The sequence below is a fragment of the Aedes aegypti genome, chromosome 2 (assembly GCF_002204515.2).
Source record: "Aedes aegypti strain LVP_AGWG chromosome 2, AaegL5.0 Primary Assembly, whole genome shotgun sequence".
Taxonomy (NCBI): Eukaryota; Metazoa; Arthropoda; class Insecta; order Diptera; family Culicidae; genus Aedes; species Aedes aegypti.
Genome location: NC_035108.1, coordinates 157411866 through 157427987, shown reverse-complemented (window position 1 = coordinate 157427987; position 16122 = coordinate 157411866). Strand labels below are relative to the sequence as shown.

General features: G+C 36.4%; 1 protein-coding gene across 2 annotated transcripts in view; it reads right to left on the bottom strand.

Moving 5' to 3' along the window:
- The window catches only part of LOC5570787 (glutaminase kidney isoform, mitochondrial), a 45506-nt gene that overhangs the window by 20628 nt on the left and 8756 nt on the right, over nucleotides 1-16122 (bottom strand). For both annotated transcript variants that reach the window (XM_021842915.1, XM_001653249.2), the window contains exon 2: nucleotides 10294-10385. In XM_021842915.1, coding sequence (XP_021698607.1) covers nucleotides 10294-10385 — 92 coding nt within the window. The remainder of the gene's footprint in view (nucleotides 1-10293; nucleotides 10386-16122) is intronic.

Below are 16122 nucleotides of genomic sequence, written 5' to 3'. Positions count from 1 at the left end.
TTAACATGAATAAAGTTCCCGACGAAGAAAAGCGGGATCATTTCATTACCTTAAGTGGCCCTACAATTTTTAGGGAACTCAAATTGCTATACCCTAATAGCAATTTAGCTGAAGTTCCTTATAAGGAAATGGTTGACAAATTGAAAGCACGTCTTGATAAGACCGAGTCCGATCTTGTACAAAGATTAAAATTTAATGTAAGAGTGCAGCAGCCGGATGAATCTTTAGAGGATTTCGTACTGTCTGTCAAACTCCAAGCAGAATTCTGCAATTTTGAGAACTTCAAACAGATGGCCATACGCGACCGTATTGTTGCTGGCGTCCGGGACAAATCTCTGCAACAAAGATTGTTAAATGAGGAGAAGCTAACATTAGAAACGGCAGAAAAACTGATTGCCACTTGGGAAATCGCCAGAAATAATGCTAAGAATATGGACTACAGCAACAGTACGGAACAGATTGCATCTTTGAAGGCTTCTGGGTTTCCTGGGGCAAGATTGCACAAATTAGCGACGACAATGGAAGCAGCGGCGAGGGCCAATTCCAGTGCGAAAGTTGATCAATCTCGTGGACCGGTCAAAAGCCGATTAGGATATTCCCCTTACAAAAAAGATAGGTGGCAACACAAGCAGTGGCAGACCAGAAGTCGTGGAAATGGCAAGGAGGAAAGAAACCGTCCTGATTACTCACAGATGGTGTGCGATTTTTGCGGTGTCAAGGGGCACATTAAACGAAGGTGCTTCAAGCTGAAAAATATGCAAAGGGATGCCGTGAATATGATTGACCCTGATACTTCTGGTTCCAACCCGGACGATTTTTTGAGTAATATTGTCAGCAGAATGCGAGCGGATTCAGACAGTGAGAATGATGCGGAGGGTGAGAAAAATGTTTTTAAATGTATGCATGTGTTGTCTATTGGCAAAATAAGTGATCCTTGTCTTTTGAGTTTGAAAATTGAAAATGTTTTTGTGGAAATGGAAGTGGATTGTGGTTCGTCTGTAACTGTTATGAGCAAACAACAATATTTTGAAAAATTTTCAAAAAAATTGACGCATAGTCAAAGAAAGCTAGTTGTTGTAAATGGCACGAGTCTTGTGATAGAGGGAGAAGTAGAAGTTTTAGTACATTTTAAGGGAATTTCGACAAAATTGAAGCTTTTGATGCTAAACTGTGAGAACAATTTTACGCCTTTATTAGGTAGGCCATGGCTGGATGTGTTTTTCCCAGATTGGAGGACATTTTTTGTAAATTCAGTGGGTTCTAGTCCACAGACAAATCAACCAATAGTTGATGAAATTAAAGTTAAGTACAAAGATGTTTTCGTTAAAAATTTTTCGTCCCCAATTCAGGGTTTTGAGGCGGATTTGGTTTTGAAATCTGAAGTACCGATTTACAAGAAAGCTTACGATGTGCCGTATAGATTACGTGATAAAGTTTTGGAACATTTGACGAAATTGGAAAATGAAAAAGTAATAACACCAATTAAAACCAGTCAATGGGCTTCTCCAGTAATTGTGGTAATGAAGAAGAATAATGAAATAAGATTGGTGATAGATTGTAAAGTTTCGATTAATAAGTTCATCATTCCAAACACATATCCATTACCCACTGCTCAGGATGTTTTTGCTGGTTTGGCTGGTTGCAAGGTTTTTTGCTCATTAGACCTTGAGGGTGCCTATACTCAATTGTCTTTGTCGGAAATGTCCAAGAAGTTTATGGTAATAAACACTGTAAAAGGACTTTACACTTACAACCGCTTGCCACAAGGTGCATCATCCAGTGCTTCGATTTTTCAGCAGGTGATGGACCAGGTTTTAAATGGAATTGAACATATTTCGGTATATTTAGATGACGTTTTGATCGCTGGAAAGGACTTCGATGATTGCAAGGAAAAGCTATTCTTAGTACTTGGTAGACTTCAAAATGCCAATATTAAAGTAAATTGGAACAAATGCAAGTTTTTTGTAACAGAACTGACTCATTTGGGGCATGTGATTAGTGAGAAGGGTTTAATGCCATGCTTAGACAAAATTGAAACAATTGAAAAAGCAAAAGTGCCTCAAAATGTAACAGAACTTAAGTCTTTTCTAGGGTTGATCAATTATTACCATAAGTTCATCCCAAATTTGTCATCCAAGCTCTATTATTTGTATAGATTATTGAAAAATGATGTAAAATTTTGTTGGGATGCCAATTGCAATAAAGCCTTTGAAGAGAGTAAACACGAATTGGTGGAAGCAAAATTTTTGGAATTTTATGACCCAAATAAACCAATAGTTATAGTGTCAGATGCCTCAGGATATGGTTTAGGTGGTGTAATGGCACATTTAGTTGAAGGAATTGAAAAACCAATCTATTTTACATCGTTTTCATTGAATGCAGCTCAACAAAAATATCCAATCCTTCATTTGGAAGCACTAGCTTTGGTTTGTACAGTGAAAAAGTTTCATAAGTTTTTGTTTGGTAAAAAGTTTTTTATTTACACAGACCATAAGCCATTAGTCGGAATTTTCGGTAAAGAAGGAAGAAACTCGATTTATGCCACCAGACTACAAAGATTTGTGCTAGAACTATCAATTTATGATTTTGAGATTCAATATAGACAATCAAGTCGCATGGGAAATGCTGACTTTTGCTCGCGTTTCCCTCTAGATCAGGCAGTTCCTGTCGAATGCGATGTAGAATTGGTCAACGGTATCAATTTTGGTAGGGAACTCCCTCTCGACTTTTCGGTGATAGCCAGTAAAACGAAGGAAGATATGTTTTTACAAAATGTTATATCATTCATGACAAAGGGTTGGCCAACAAAAGTAAACAAGCAGTACAAAGACGTGTATGCTAATCAGCAAGATTTGGAATTGGTAGATGAATGTCTGTTATATCAAAATAGAGTGGTAATACCTGTATCAATGAAAATTAAAATTTTAAAACTTTTGCATGCCAATCATGCGGGAATCGTTAAAATGAAACGACTTGCTAGGCAATGCGTGTACTGGTTTGGAATTAATTCCGACATTGAGGATTATGTTACTGCTTGTGATACTTGTAATAGCATGATGATAGTTCCAAAAACAAAAACAGTTTCCAAATGGATACCTACGACGAGACCATTTAGCAGAATTCACATTGATTTCTTTTACTTTGGACACCGTACATATTTGCTAGTAGTTGATAGTTACTCGAAATGGGTTGAAGTAGAGCTAATGAGGAATGGCACAAATTGTGATAAGGTTTTAAAGAAATTAGTGGTGTTATTTGCTAGATACGGATTACCAGATGTTTTGGTATCAGACGGTGGTCCTCCATTCAATGCACACTCCTTTGTAAATTTTCTAAAGCGACAGGGAATCAATGTTCTAAAAAGTCCGCCTTATAATCCATCCAGCAATGGACAGGCTGAAAGGTTGGTGAGAACCGTAAAAGATGTGCTCAAAAAGTTTTTAAATGACCCGGAGTTCTCTCATTTGGATGTCGAGGATCAAATCAACCTGTTTTTGATCAATTACAGAAATAGCTGCCTGACTAGTGAGGGAAATTATCCATCTCGATTGATTTTCTCATACAAGCCTAAAACTATTTTGGATTTAATAAATCCTAAAACTCATTATAAAAAGTTTTTACAAGGAGGAACTGTTCATGAAGATTTAACTACTAGTATAAAACTATTTCCTGGGCATGATGACATTAATACGAAGGACTGCGGGAATGTCCCGAAAAACTCGATAGATCCTTTCGAAAATCTGATGCCTGGTGAGGAATTATGGTATAAGAATCATAACCCACATCATACAGCTAAATGGCTAAAGGCAAATTTCATTAAAAAGCACTCTCGCAATACCTTTCAGATTCAAATTGGAAGCGTGGTAACAATGGCTCATCGAGAACAGCTTCGCGTGTATAGAGGTGGCGATTCCCACGAAAAACCTAACATAAGGGTGGTCCGGCGACAGCCGGGGGCAGACAAGGACAAGGATTCGAGCCAAGAATTTTTCGGATTTCCCGAGGATGAGGTTCAGAAGGAGAAGCGATACGTCAGAAAAAGGAAGTGCACCGAGAAGGTAGAGCATACGCCAGAACTTGCTCCCCGACGTTCTAAACGACAACGAACGGACAAGCGCAATGATGATTTTGTGTATGCGAAGTAGTGATAGTCGTGATGTAGTCATAATGATTCTTAAGTTCGATCTGAATATTTTTTTTATTTGTATTTGAAATTGTAATTCTATCTGAACATGAATTAACATAGCTCTAAATGTTGATTGATATTGTAATATGAATTCGAAACTTCTTCAAAGGGGGAAGGACTGAAGTGTTTAATATTAGCGTGAACATATTACGCATTCAATAGTTGTTTTAATTAATAGTGTAATTCCGCTTAACGGAAACCAACACTATCAAGTGTAATGACTAACTGATTAACTTATACGAATGCAGACGAAGGTCTGATCGATCATAATAATAAACCTACGAGTCAGTAGATTCTGAAACCTAGCTGAGTACAGATCGCCTTTTTATTTCATTCCATCACAGTTCTCGCGCTTTATCTTTAGCCTCGGTTCAAGTCAGTTGTAGTTAAAACGTGAAATCTTTCTCTTTTCTCGGACTTATCAGCATGTAAAACTTCAGTATTCTTTTTATCTCTGGTGATTCCGTGGACTAGATTCGAAAAGTGACTTTTGTGCTGAACCACGAACCTGTTCAAGCTGTCTTTCTGTAGACCAGCATTTCTGCATATGTTCTCTAACTAGTATTTTTTCAAATTTTTGTCTCATGCCATTGGGATGCAATCCCAGTGTGACAAGGTCTAAAAAGAGTGTTTTTTAAACTTTGGACGCTAATATCCTAGAAACAGTTCTATATAAAATTATACTTTCTTCGGTGAAGATTTGCAACAGGGAAAAGGCTACTATATTACACATAGGTTGGTTGGGAATTTTACCGAATAATGGCGCTAGCTAAAAAACATGGTTTTCTGATTCCCATAAGCGACTATGGCGTTATGTAACTAGATCTTAGGATGGTCCTAAATTCTGATGATTTGGAATATTGATGTCTTCGGCAAAGTTTCTCATTAGTCTGAAGGCTTTACACTACATTTTTGCATAGTTCAACATTCTACAACTAGGAGGCTCTAGTATAGTAATCTACAAAAGTTTCAAATTCACATATCTCACGGCATAAGGGGTCATCCAAAAATGACGTCCATCATTTGGAGGAGAGGGGGGGTGTCAACAAATGACGTTTCTTTCTGCCAGATTACCGATCTCGGTAATGAACGAGTTCGTTTACCGAAAATCAGTTAATAATTTCACCGACTTTGGTAATTTAGCTGTTTTACAGACATATCGGTAAAATATTTCACCGTGTTCGTTAAATGTGTCAGAAATCACTGACGTTTCGGTTTTTCGATTTATAGATGTCGGTTATTAGGCTAGAAAATACCGGTTAATCTGTAAATTTTTCGATTGCAGATTTATTCCGGTAATTTATTTTACCGAGCACAGGCGGTTTGTTTAAGTGTGCAGTGTGTAGCGCTGGCGCACACTGATATGATATTGAATATAATTTTTCTATTCGATCTGGAAATATGCTAAGCTTTTAAAAGGATCAAAATTCTTCTACATCACAATATAGTAGTTTTCCAATGAAAATAAAAGTTCAAAATAATAATCAACATTTTTGTCGCTTCCGGTAGCTACATTTACTAAATTTAGTAAATTTATAGGTAAATTATTTATTATAAACATTGCATATGTATTTGCTATTTGCAAAAATGCCCTAAGCGCCAGACTCATTACATCAAACTATTTCCGTCGAATTGAAATTTAGGTATGTATATGATTTCTTCGGAGAAGTTGATCGTTATTTTATGCTGAAAAAAAAGATGTCAAAAAAAGGATCATTGCGTACATGCAAATAAAATCAGTAATGTAGGAGTTTTCCAATAAAAACAGATGAATTGATTAATTTTCTTGCAGTTAACTGGTTGCTAGATTCATTGAAATATTTGCTATACACATTGCTGGTAAATATTCTATTATCATAAACGCTATTTTTATATCCTGCAAATAAAAAATAAAATAATATGTTAATCTGTCCACAGTTCGGGAATTCTCCTCTCTGCGCCTACTACAGCCAGTATTTATAGCTCAGAAATCCCTTAGGTACGAACAAGTAAAAGGTACCAGAGTCATAAGGTAGAATAAGGAATATCAATTGAGATAGGTAGACATGACAGCTATAAATGCAAAATTTCTCATATTAAATTATGCTACATGCTTCCCTTATGTTTGACAGTTTATTATTAATTCTAGATCGAATAGAAAAAATATATTAAATGTCATATCCTTGAAAAAATGGACAATGATGCTCTGACCTTTCGTAAGTGGATGGCGATGAAAACACCTGCAAGAACTTGCCCGATCGCAAAAATGGCCTATACGCAATATCCCTTTATTTCGAAATTTTTCTTTAGAAAATTAAAGAAACATTATTTTTAACATGAAATTTCCAACAGCCTTGCTTTATGCCAATAAATGAAACAGTCATAGGGTATATATGGTATTTTAATTTAAAAAATAGAAACAAAACTCAAATATAACGGTTTTTGGTACAATTTCTTGAAAAAACGTTTTTATTTAGAAAATAGTAGGCCACGGAGATTCGACGTCTTTACCAATTATTTTGAGCATAAAATAATGATCAACTTTGCCGAAGATACCATACACCTAAAGTGCCATTTGACCGAAATGACATGAGCCATTTATGCGAATAACACTAAAAATATGACTATCTCAAAACATCGGTCTCATGAAAGGATCATTTTCGCTGAAGACACCAAACGACTATTTCTTCATTCCAAAGAACTACATGTTGTTTCCGCGTATTTCCGTTCGCATCACGAATTAGCTCACGAGCGTAAACCAACGCATAACAAACATAACAGACTCACGAACAGGCTAGGTGTGAGTAAGTCCGCTCCCGTCTGCTCGAGATAACATGCCAAAAGAAGTAGCAACAAGTTCGGGAACGTTTACTCGAAAGTAACCGAGTAAGGTGTGATTGATTAGGGTTTTGACAGACACATTAATTGTATAACCATCAAATCGACAGTAAACTATCAATTTGTAGTCGAAAACCCTCGAAAACCAGAAATTTCGGAGGAGAAGCAGCTCCTTCAGCAGCACGTTCACGAATCACTTTAGCTTCGATTATTCGGGAGCACGACAGATGGGATTGAATCAGTCTGACGCTCGGGAGCATTTGGATTTGTTTTTGCTCTAGTTCAACAGCAATGTTCGCCACTTTCCATCACTGGTATGCACTCGACACATAATGTGACCCTAGAGGTTCTGGCAGAGGTTTTATCACTGCAGAACCGATTCTGGGAGCTTTCGCTAAGAATACTGATTAAGTGTGAAACGAGCAACACACTTGATATCGAAAACTTAGAAGAAATACTCAAACTGAATACTCAGTCAAAATTCTTGAAAGTTTATCTCTATTACATGTCAACCATCTAACATAAGTCTTCCATGTTATACTCTTCTACGTGTACGCTTCACCAATGACAGTTCCTCAGTTGACCATGAAACAGGCTATTCATGGAATTCCAAATCAACTTCGATGTATAACTATTCCACGTATTTTCAACGCAAAGAACCTAAATATCGATTCCTACAGGAGATATTTCACTGGCGGGCATCAATGGATCCACTGGCTTCGGTGTCTTCAACGAAAACTGTTCCGCCTTCCGGAAACATCAGGAGCCTTGCATGGTTTATGTTGCTTAGCTTATGTCAACTTCGCTTTGGAGATGATTGACAACATGGTCGCAGATCATTTCTTCATCTTCATACAAGATTTCATTTATATAGGTCCCTTCACATTACTCAATTTATGGCAATGAGAAGGCGAACTCTCTCGCAAAGGTGAGCGCTGGGGAAGGTGAGATTTATGATAGAAGAATTTCACATGATGATTTTTTTTAAATTTAGTAAGTCACAGTTTTCATTACGGTTGGCAAAGCTAGAGTTTCTTTGCGAGCCTGGTGAAAAGGTTTGGACGTAAATCGAAACCTCATTCGCATGATTTCAAAACTTATGTCCAACCATTACTCGCTAGATACACATTTGCACAGGATTAACCTCGAGGTGAGCAATAAATGTAATATGTGTGGTTTCGGTTATGATGACATCCATAACGTAGTTTAGAAACGTCCAGGTATTGACGCCTCCAGTACGCAACTCTTAGATACCCTTGCGAACCGAGGTAGACAACCCTATGTTCCAGTTAGAGATGTGTTGGGCTCCCGCGATTTCGTCTACATGATGTCGATTTACGATTTTCTTCGCTTGTGTTGTATAAAAGTTTAATTCTCTTGTGTTCTCTTCCCTAGTATTTTGTGTGTGTTGTCCCCTTTTTTTATTGAACTGAAGTTAATTGAGTTGCCTCGAGATACCTCCCGGGTGAGCTACAGTTAACCCCGATACCCATTCCCCACCCTACACATCCTAAAAAAACATATGTCACCATTAACCTCAAGTTGCCACGAGTACCCTGGCTCAATCCCGTACTAACTTGGACATCTAAGAAATCATAAAATTGTAAACACGTACAAAAAAAATAAATTTCGGCTCCGTAAAGCGTGAAACGCGATTGAGCTTTAAATAAATGAAATAGTTAACCAAAAAAATATCAAATATGTCAGATTGATACAAAAGAAACCATAAAGAAGTGAATTTCCACCTGATCCAGTTCCTGTCCCGGCATGGCTACTATATGCAATGCCTGCACAGGTTCGGGCATGTAGAATCTTCATCCAATTTTCGGTACAACTTTTCCCCAGTTTTTGCAGTTTTTGTTTTTGTTATAGTAATCAAAGAAACACTTATAGTCCTTTTTCCAGTTGCTAAGAATGATCTTGAGACAAGGAAAAAATGGAGTCGAATTCAACGTTTTCTAATCTTTTATTTTTTTAGTTCTCTAGTTAGAAGAAGTAAGGACTATGATTCTGATGCATGGACGGACAATATCGGTATCATTTCTAGTATAACATATGATCTAAAAGCCATTGGTAACCGAGTGTATAGCTCACTGTTTTTAAGCAAATGAATGGACCAAGATAAAAACAATCACTACTGGGAGATAGAGGATGATCTTATCTTCACCGTAGCATTGTTAAATAACGTGTAAATCAATGTATTTGCTCGTTACCAACTAGCTACTCACTTGGTTACCAAAGGCTTTTGGGGCGAGATCGGTACTTAAGCGAGATTTCTTGACATTATCACCGTATTCGATTTTGACTGAAAAAGAGGCGCGCCAGTGGCGAGTGTACTCACCACACCATTCGTAGGGTATAAATAGCTGAACTTTTCAATCAGAATCCTCTCCTGCGATTGTATAGAGCTAGGATTTACAACTGCAAGAAAACCTAATATGTTGTCACTTTTGCTGTACGCAGTAAGAGGGGACTTTCGGATAACTGAAGAAAGTCGGTAAAGACCGACGAAGGTAAAGCTCTACAGTACGCCCGGTAACGCGTGATTCTACGCTGTAGGGGCGTTCCAAATTAAACTTCTCCATATTAAAACTTGTTGCAAACATTCTAAGAGATTTAGCCCCCAAGTGTTCTATCAAAGTAAAATTTTGGGACACTCTAATGATCAACCCAATACTTGAGACAAATGTTTGAACTGTTAATTCTGGACCGGTCTATAGTATACATCTCACATACACATTTTACATAGTAACCGTTGAGTTTTGGATAATTAAGATTATTTATGATGTGTCACACGCCTCACACATATACCCAACACATCGTGAATAACTTCCAGATGATTCGACGATAATCGCAAGTGGTAGGAAAAAGATATCAGATCTCTGGCGCTATTTCGCAGTTGCGATAAGATAATACGTATCGAAAAACGTGCCATGTTTGCGCGTATATCACATGTCGTCACTTCTATGGTACCTGTCTGGATAAGCTTTCCGTTTCAGCTAAGCACAGGATAAGATACGCCCCCTTGACATCACTAATGACGTATGATTAGCACAACCTACACTCATGGCAACCATTGAGCAGAATAATTCTGAATTAAAAATCACACCTGTCGAAAAATAATTTTGAACGATTCTAGTGAATCATAATAGGGTATGAACCAATGCATTCCAATGGGATGAAATACAAATTGATACTTTGCTTAAAAATTAGTTGATGTTAATCTTGGGGTGCTACGATCAGACATTTTTGACCACGCTACACATCTACAGGAATCGTCGGATACTTACTCCTTTGCATTATTGTAGCCATCGTTTGCATAGTCTTTGTAGAAAGCTGCGCGTTTACTATAGATTTTATTAGGTAAAACAGGTACATGAATCTGAAAGGAATGAAAATAATAAAGGCATTAGTAAAGTTTTTTTTCCGTCTTGTAATCACAAAACAATTTTTGCTTACAAACGTTAATATAACAGACAAACAGACATATCACTCGGATTTATTGCATCGTGCAGCCAAATAGCGCTCAATTCTAATATTTGGTAGTGTGAGCCAAGACAAATTTAAGAATGTATTTTGATTTTACACGTATAAAATTCTAATGTTAGTTTCACTTAAAGAAAATTGATTGCAGTTAGGCTTTCTAGATTTGTTCATACTTACAATAAAAACATATAAAAAACAATGCAGTACATCATCGATATCTCCTCATTATTCTAGAAACAAGTTTTTTCTATTTTTCTTACAAATAACAGAAATTGTACATGAATACAAATAACAGAAATTGTACATGAATGCAACGGTTAAAATGAAAAAAAAAATCTCTGAACCGAATTGATGTGGTGACGGACCTAGTGTAGTCTAACCGCTAACCGTACATACCGAGGACCTGGGATCGAAACCCATCCCGGTGATAGTCACTTATGACTAAAAAAGTTATAGTGGTGACTTCATTTGGAAGGGAAGTAAAGCTCCTCCCTATTTACGCCAATGTGGATAAGTTGCAAAATAATTATTTAAATCTTAATAAAATTTTCGTGAGAATCTCTAAAGATATACTTCTATTCAATCAATCTCTGGAGTAATTTCAAAATAAGCCCTAGGAAAGTTTATTAAGAAACCACTGGGAAATCTCTTAAAAGACTCTTTGTATGGTCTCTGAGAGAATATCCGTTGAAAATAATGGATTTAATTTAAGATAAAATATAAATAACGATAACATTTTCGACATATTTTCTTGAAGTATCTCTGAAAGAATTTTAGATCTTTGATGACTTGTAATGTAATGATGTAAAGACATAAAAAATCACAATGTGATGTTAATCGATAGAAATGTTAGTACCGTAAAACGGGGTATCTTTGATTATGCGGGTAACTTTGATAGTGCGTTACTCACCACATACCAAACGAATTAGCATAATTTCTGGTAATCGGTTAAGCAAAACGAATGCAAAACTAAAGAATATTAGTATGACACTCCATGGAAGGGCTATTTTCATTTGAATCGAGAGCATTGCAGGCTTTATATACGAATATTAAAAGTTGATACGATTTTAGCATTTTCGAAACGCTTACAAACAATCTGTTCTAAGATCACTATATGATGTAGTTTAGAATTGTTGGTAGCTTATCTTTGATAGCTTAGTTATCAAAGAACTTGAATATGGTCTCAAATCTTTCAGCGAAAAGCAATTTTCACAAACTGGAACCATTTTTAAAAAATAATGCAAAAAAGGCTAGTGACGAACCATCCATAGTTTGTTAAACGATTAAATAAATGCAACATTGCCACGATACAAATTTGTGTTATCACAAGCATAAAACGAGCTCACCAGTTGGTAATCCATCCTCGACTGGAGTCACTACGGCTACACAAAAAAAAACACTAACCCGCTTGCTTGGGTATTGCCAAGCGCACTCTGGAACGAAATTAATTGAAGAAGGAAATTGAACGGAGACAATCGTACAAGCCGTTTCAAGGAAAATTAATCAGTTGCGCATTTATTTGTACATTCATTATTTTGCACAAAAATAATTAAACTGAATATAAAGGGATAGAAATACTAATCAAAATAATAATGATCAGATCAATCTCACCAAAATTCTTCTTCTTACTACGATTCTATATCTTCATGTTTTGCGTAAATTTCAGGATTCTGGCCACTTAGAAAAATGACGTTTTCGACAAAACAAAAGTTTCATGATCAGTAGCGCCACCTGGTGGCAATATTTCGAATTTCTTGGCTCAAATAATACTCTTGAGAGCAAACTCATTAGAGATCTGCTTCGCAAATCTCACGCTTGAGATTTTAATGCAAAATCACTCAATCAACTCAAACCGTAAAAAAAATATTTAGTCCCAAAACCCGTCGAAAACTCGGAAACCCGTATGTTGTTGTTTACGTTAGAAAGGATTACTATAGTTTTACCAGACTAACAAAACATTATTGCCGTGTGTGAGTAAACTGTGGAAATATGAGACAATGCAATGAGTTAAAAAGGTGAGCCAACTCATCCATGATTTTTTGACTGCTGAGTTGCGTGACTGACAACTCCCGCACGAAAAATCTCAAGTGTGAGTTATGAGAAGTTGTGTTTTTCACAACACTGCCTGAGATATCTGCATAACAAAAGTAAAAGTTTCATGTCCATTAGTGCACGTAGCGGTCAAATTCCGAAATCAATGAGATACCATCATATAGTGCTCTACCTCAAGAACAACTTTACTGAAGACTACAAGTTTCGAAATTATCTGGATTTTGAGGTACACCGAATTCAAATTGTGGTCTACTCGAACGGTATATAGTTGTTTCACGGTGCTCCCCTGACCGTTATTATCAGAAAATAAATCTCCATCAAATCTGTGCTCACCAGTCTTCTTCTTATTCTTGGCATTAACGTCCCCACCGGGACAGAGCCTGCTACTCAGCGTAGTGTTCTAAGAGCACTTCCACAGTTATTAACTGAGAGCTTTCTTTGCCTAAATTGCCATTTTTCGCATTCGTATATCGTGTGGCAGGTACGATGATACTCTATGCCCAGGAAAGTCAAGGAAATTTCCATTACGAAAAGATCCTGGACCTACAGAGAATCAAACCCTCACCAGTAATTTTCTATAACTAAGTTGCATGTCTGGGCAAAATTAAAAAAAAAGAAATAAGGTGTGTCGAATTAAGAATTGGAATATACACAAATTGATATAGTGTGGATATAATTCAAAAAAAATGAATTCTGTTTCAACTCAAATGTTGCATTGCTTGGAAGATTCAAAGGAAAAATAATGAAACAAATATTCATCGCCTTTTATAAGAAATTGTTGGACTTTTCCCGGAATTCGGTTAATTAATTTGCGCACACTATTTTCATGCATATTTTTGACAAGTTCATCTCATTTAGTTTACAGTTCGTCGATGTTTTGGTGATACATTGATTCGCTCTTAGCTTCCGCTTCATAATAGCCCAAAATCTCTTGATTGGGCTGAGTTGGGGTCAATTAAGTGAGTATCACCGAACATGGAAAAACCCTTAAATTTTGTCCACACTTGATCAAACAACTTCATGGTATGGAATTTGGCCACAGTTCTCTAATTTTGTCCCCTATTTGGTTGTCTGCCGACAGGGTATGATCGGAGGCTTCAATATCCGAAGTCGAATCCATTGTTCGGTACTGCATGGCAAAAACTTCGGTTTTGGCAAAATCGCGGTCTAAAATGTTTGGATTTGAATCAATGGTCCAATGTACTATGGTCCAGGAATCAGTTTTACGCGGAAAGATGCATTTTGAGCTTTAGAATGAAACATTAGACAAAAACGGTCTTCTACAAAGCCCTTTGTTTGGTTTTATTGAAAATTAGGGTGGACCACATTTCCATAGAAATTGTGTAACTAACTTTCTTATTTGTAGAAATTATATTATACATGCTTCAGCAAAGTTGTAGACCATTCAATTTCAAGCAACTTTGCCAAAAAAAGTTTTTTTGTATCTCTTAAATTGACCGATTTAGAGCTTTTTTCCTGCAGTGACATAGGGTGGTCCGAACAAAACTGGTTTTCTGGCTCTAGAGTTTTCAATTCAAATTTCTCATCAACGTACTGCCGTGAATCGCAAGTCAGTCCCATCTGCATTTTCGTCAAAATTGAGTTGAGTTCAGTTTTCAACATCTCTTCCAATGCTCTTTCAGCTGCACTAATGAAATAATATGATTTGTTTAGAAAAATTAGGAAAAAACAGCAAGTCAAATTGTCCCATAATGAAAAGTAACCGCATATCAGTCTCACTACAGACTTTCGCACCATGGAACACAAAAATGTAGCATGTTTTGATGATATTTATATTTTTCTCGGAAAGATATCGTAGTGAAAAGCAAGTTGTTAAAGTTTCATAAGGATTGGAACATGTTCCTATCCTCTGGAAATTTTTGAATATTCGTATGGAAAACGAGTTTGAAAACTTCACAGCCCATTTTCTCCATGCCTACTTTTTACAGATGGGACTGACTTGCGATTCACGGCAGCGTAGTCTATGAAACTCGCTATCTCCTTCCGTTTTGGAGTTATTGTTGTTTTTCTCTCAAAAACATGCCTTCTTTGATTGTGAATATCTCTGATTGGGGCAAACATAAAAAAATATCTTTTAACGGCGTTCAAAAGACAAAATAAAATTGTATATGTGTAACTTTTTCCCAAATCTTCACATCAATTTGTCCATCTAATCCAATTGCAAATTATATGTAATGTTTAGCTTTTCGATAGTTGTTAAACTTCCACTCGGCTGGTTAGCCGTAAACCACGATTCATAATTAAAAACAAGTATGTTTTTGAGAGAAAAACAACAATAACTCCTAAACGGAAGGAGACAGCGAGTTTCTTCACTCACCAAATTACGCATTTTTTAAAGCTCTAAAAGTATTTCATAGACTACGTTGGTGAGAAATTTGAATTAAAAACTCTAGAGCCAGAAAACCAGTTTTGTTCGGACCACCCTATGTCACTGCAGGAAAAAAGCTCTAAATCGGTCAATTTAAGAGATACAAAACAACTTTTTTTTTGAAAAGTTGCTTGATTTTGAATGGTCTATAACTTTGCTGAAGCATGTATAATATAATTTCTACAAATAAGAAAGTTAGTTACACAATTTCACACACACACACACACGTTTTTGTCTAATGTTTCATTCTAAGGTCAAAATGCATCTTTCCGCATAAAACTGATTCCTGGACCACTGTGCTATGGATTTCAATCCACAGCTGACGGTGCACAGTAACTGCCCGACGCTTCCTTTTGATAGCAAAAACATTTATACTCATATTATATGTATACAGAAAAGGCATCAATATAACGATTCAACATTGAAACATATGTTCAAACACAAATAAGCACGATCCTGTTGTGCAAAGAATCTTGCGGCTAGGGAAAGAGTTACATTATTAATATTTCAGGATCTATTCCAATAAGCATGTAAACCTTTTTTTATCAAATAAAAAAAAAACAAAATAAAATGTGTCATTATACAGCTTTTTTGTTTTTCATCATCAATATATATGAAGAAAAAAAAACAGTAAACCTAACAACTAACAAACATTTGTTTAATAACTTTGTTTGCAACAAACTAAAGATTGGCAACTTCAAACGAATTTTCTTTGTTTGAAACAACCTAAATCTTTGATTGTTTTTACTACTGTCAAAATAAACAACCAATTTCTAGTTTGTTCAAAACAAACTTTTGTTGATTTTAAATGAAGAACCATCCAAAAAACAACTTGAAAAAATGGTTTGTTTCAACCAACTCACGAGGCTGAATCAAACTAAAATTTTGGTTGTGCAAAATTCAACCTAAGCTTTAGTTCAAAAATGGGGGACCTTCCTTGGCCGAGTGGTTAGAGTCCGCGGCTACAAAGCAAAGCCATGCTGAAGGTGTCTGGGTTCGATTCCCGGTTGGTCCAGGATCTTTTCGTAATGGAAATTTCCTTGACTTCCCTGGGCATAGAGTATAATCGTACCTGCCACACGATATACGAATGCGAAAAATGGCAACTTAGGCAAAGAAAGCTCTCAGTTAATAACTGTGGAAGTGCTCATAAAGAACACTAAGCTGAGTAGCAGGCTCTGTCCTAGTGGGG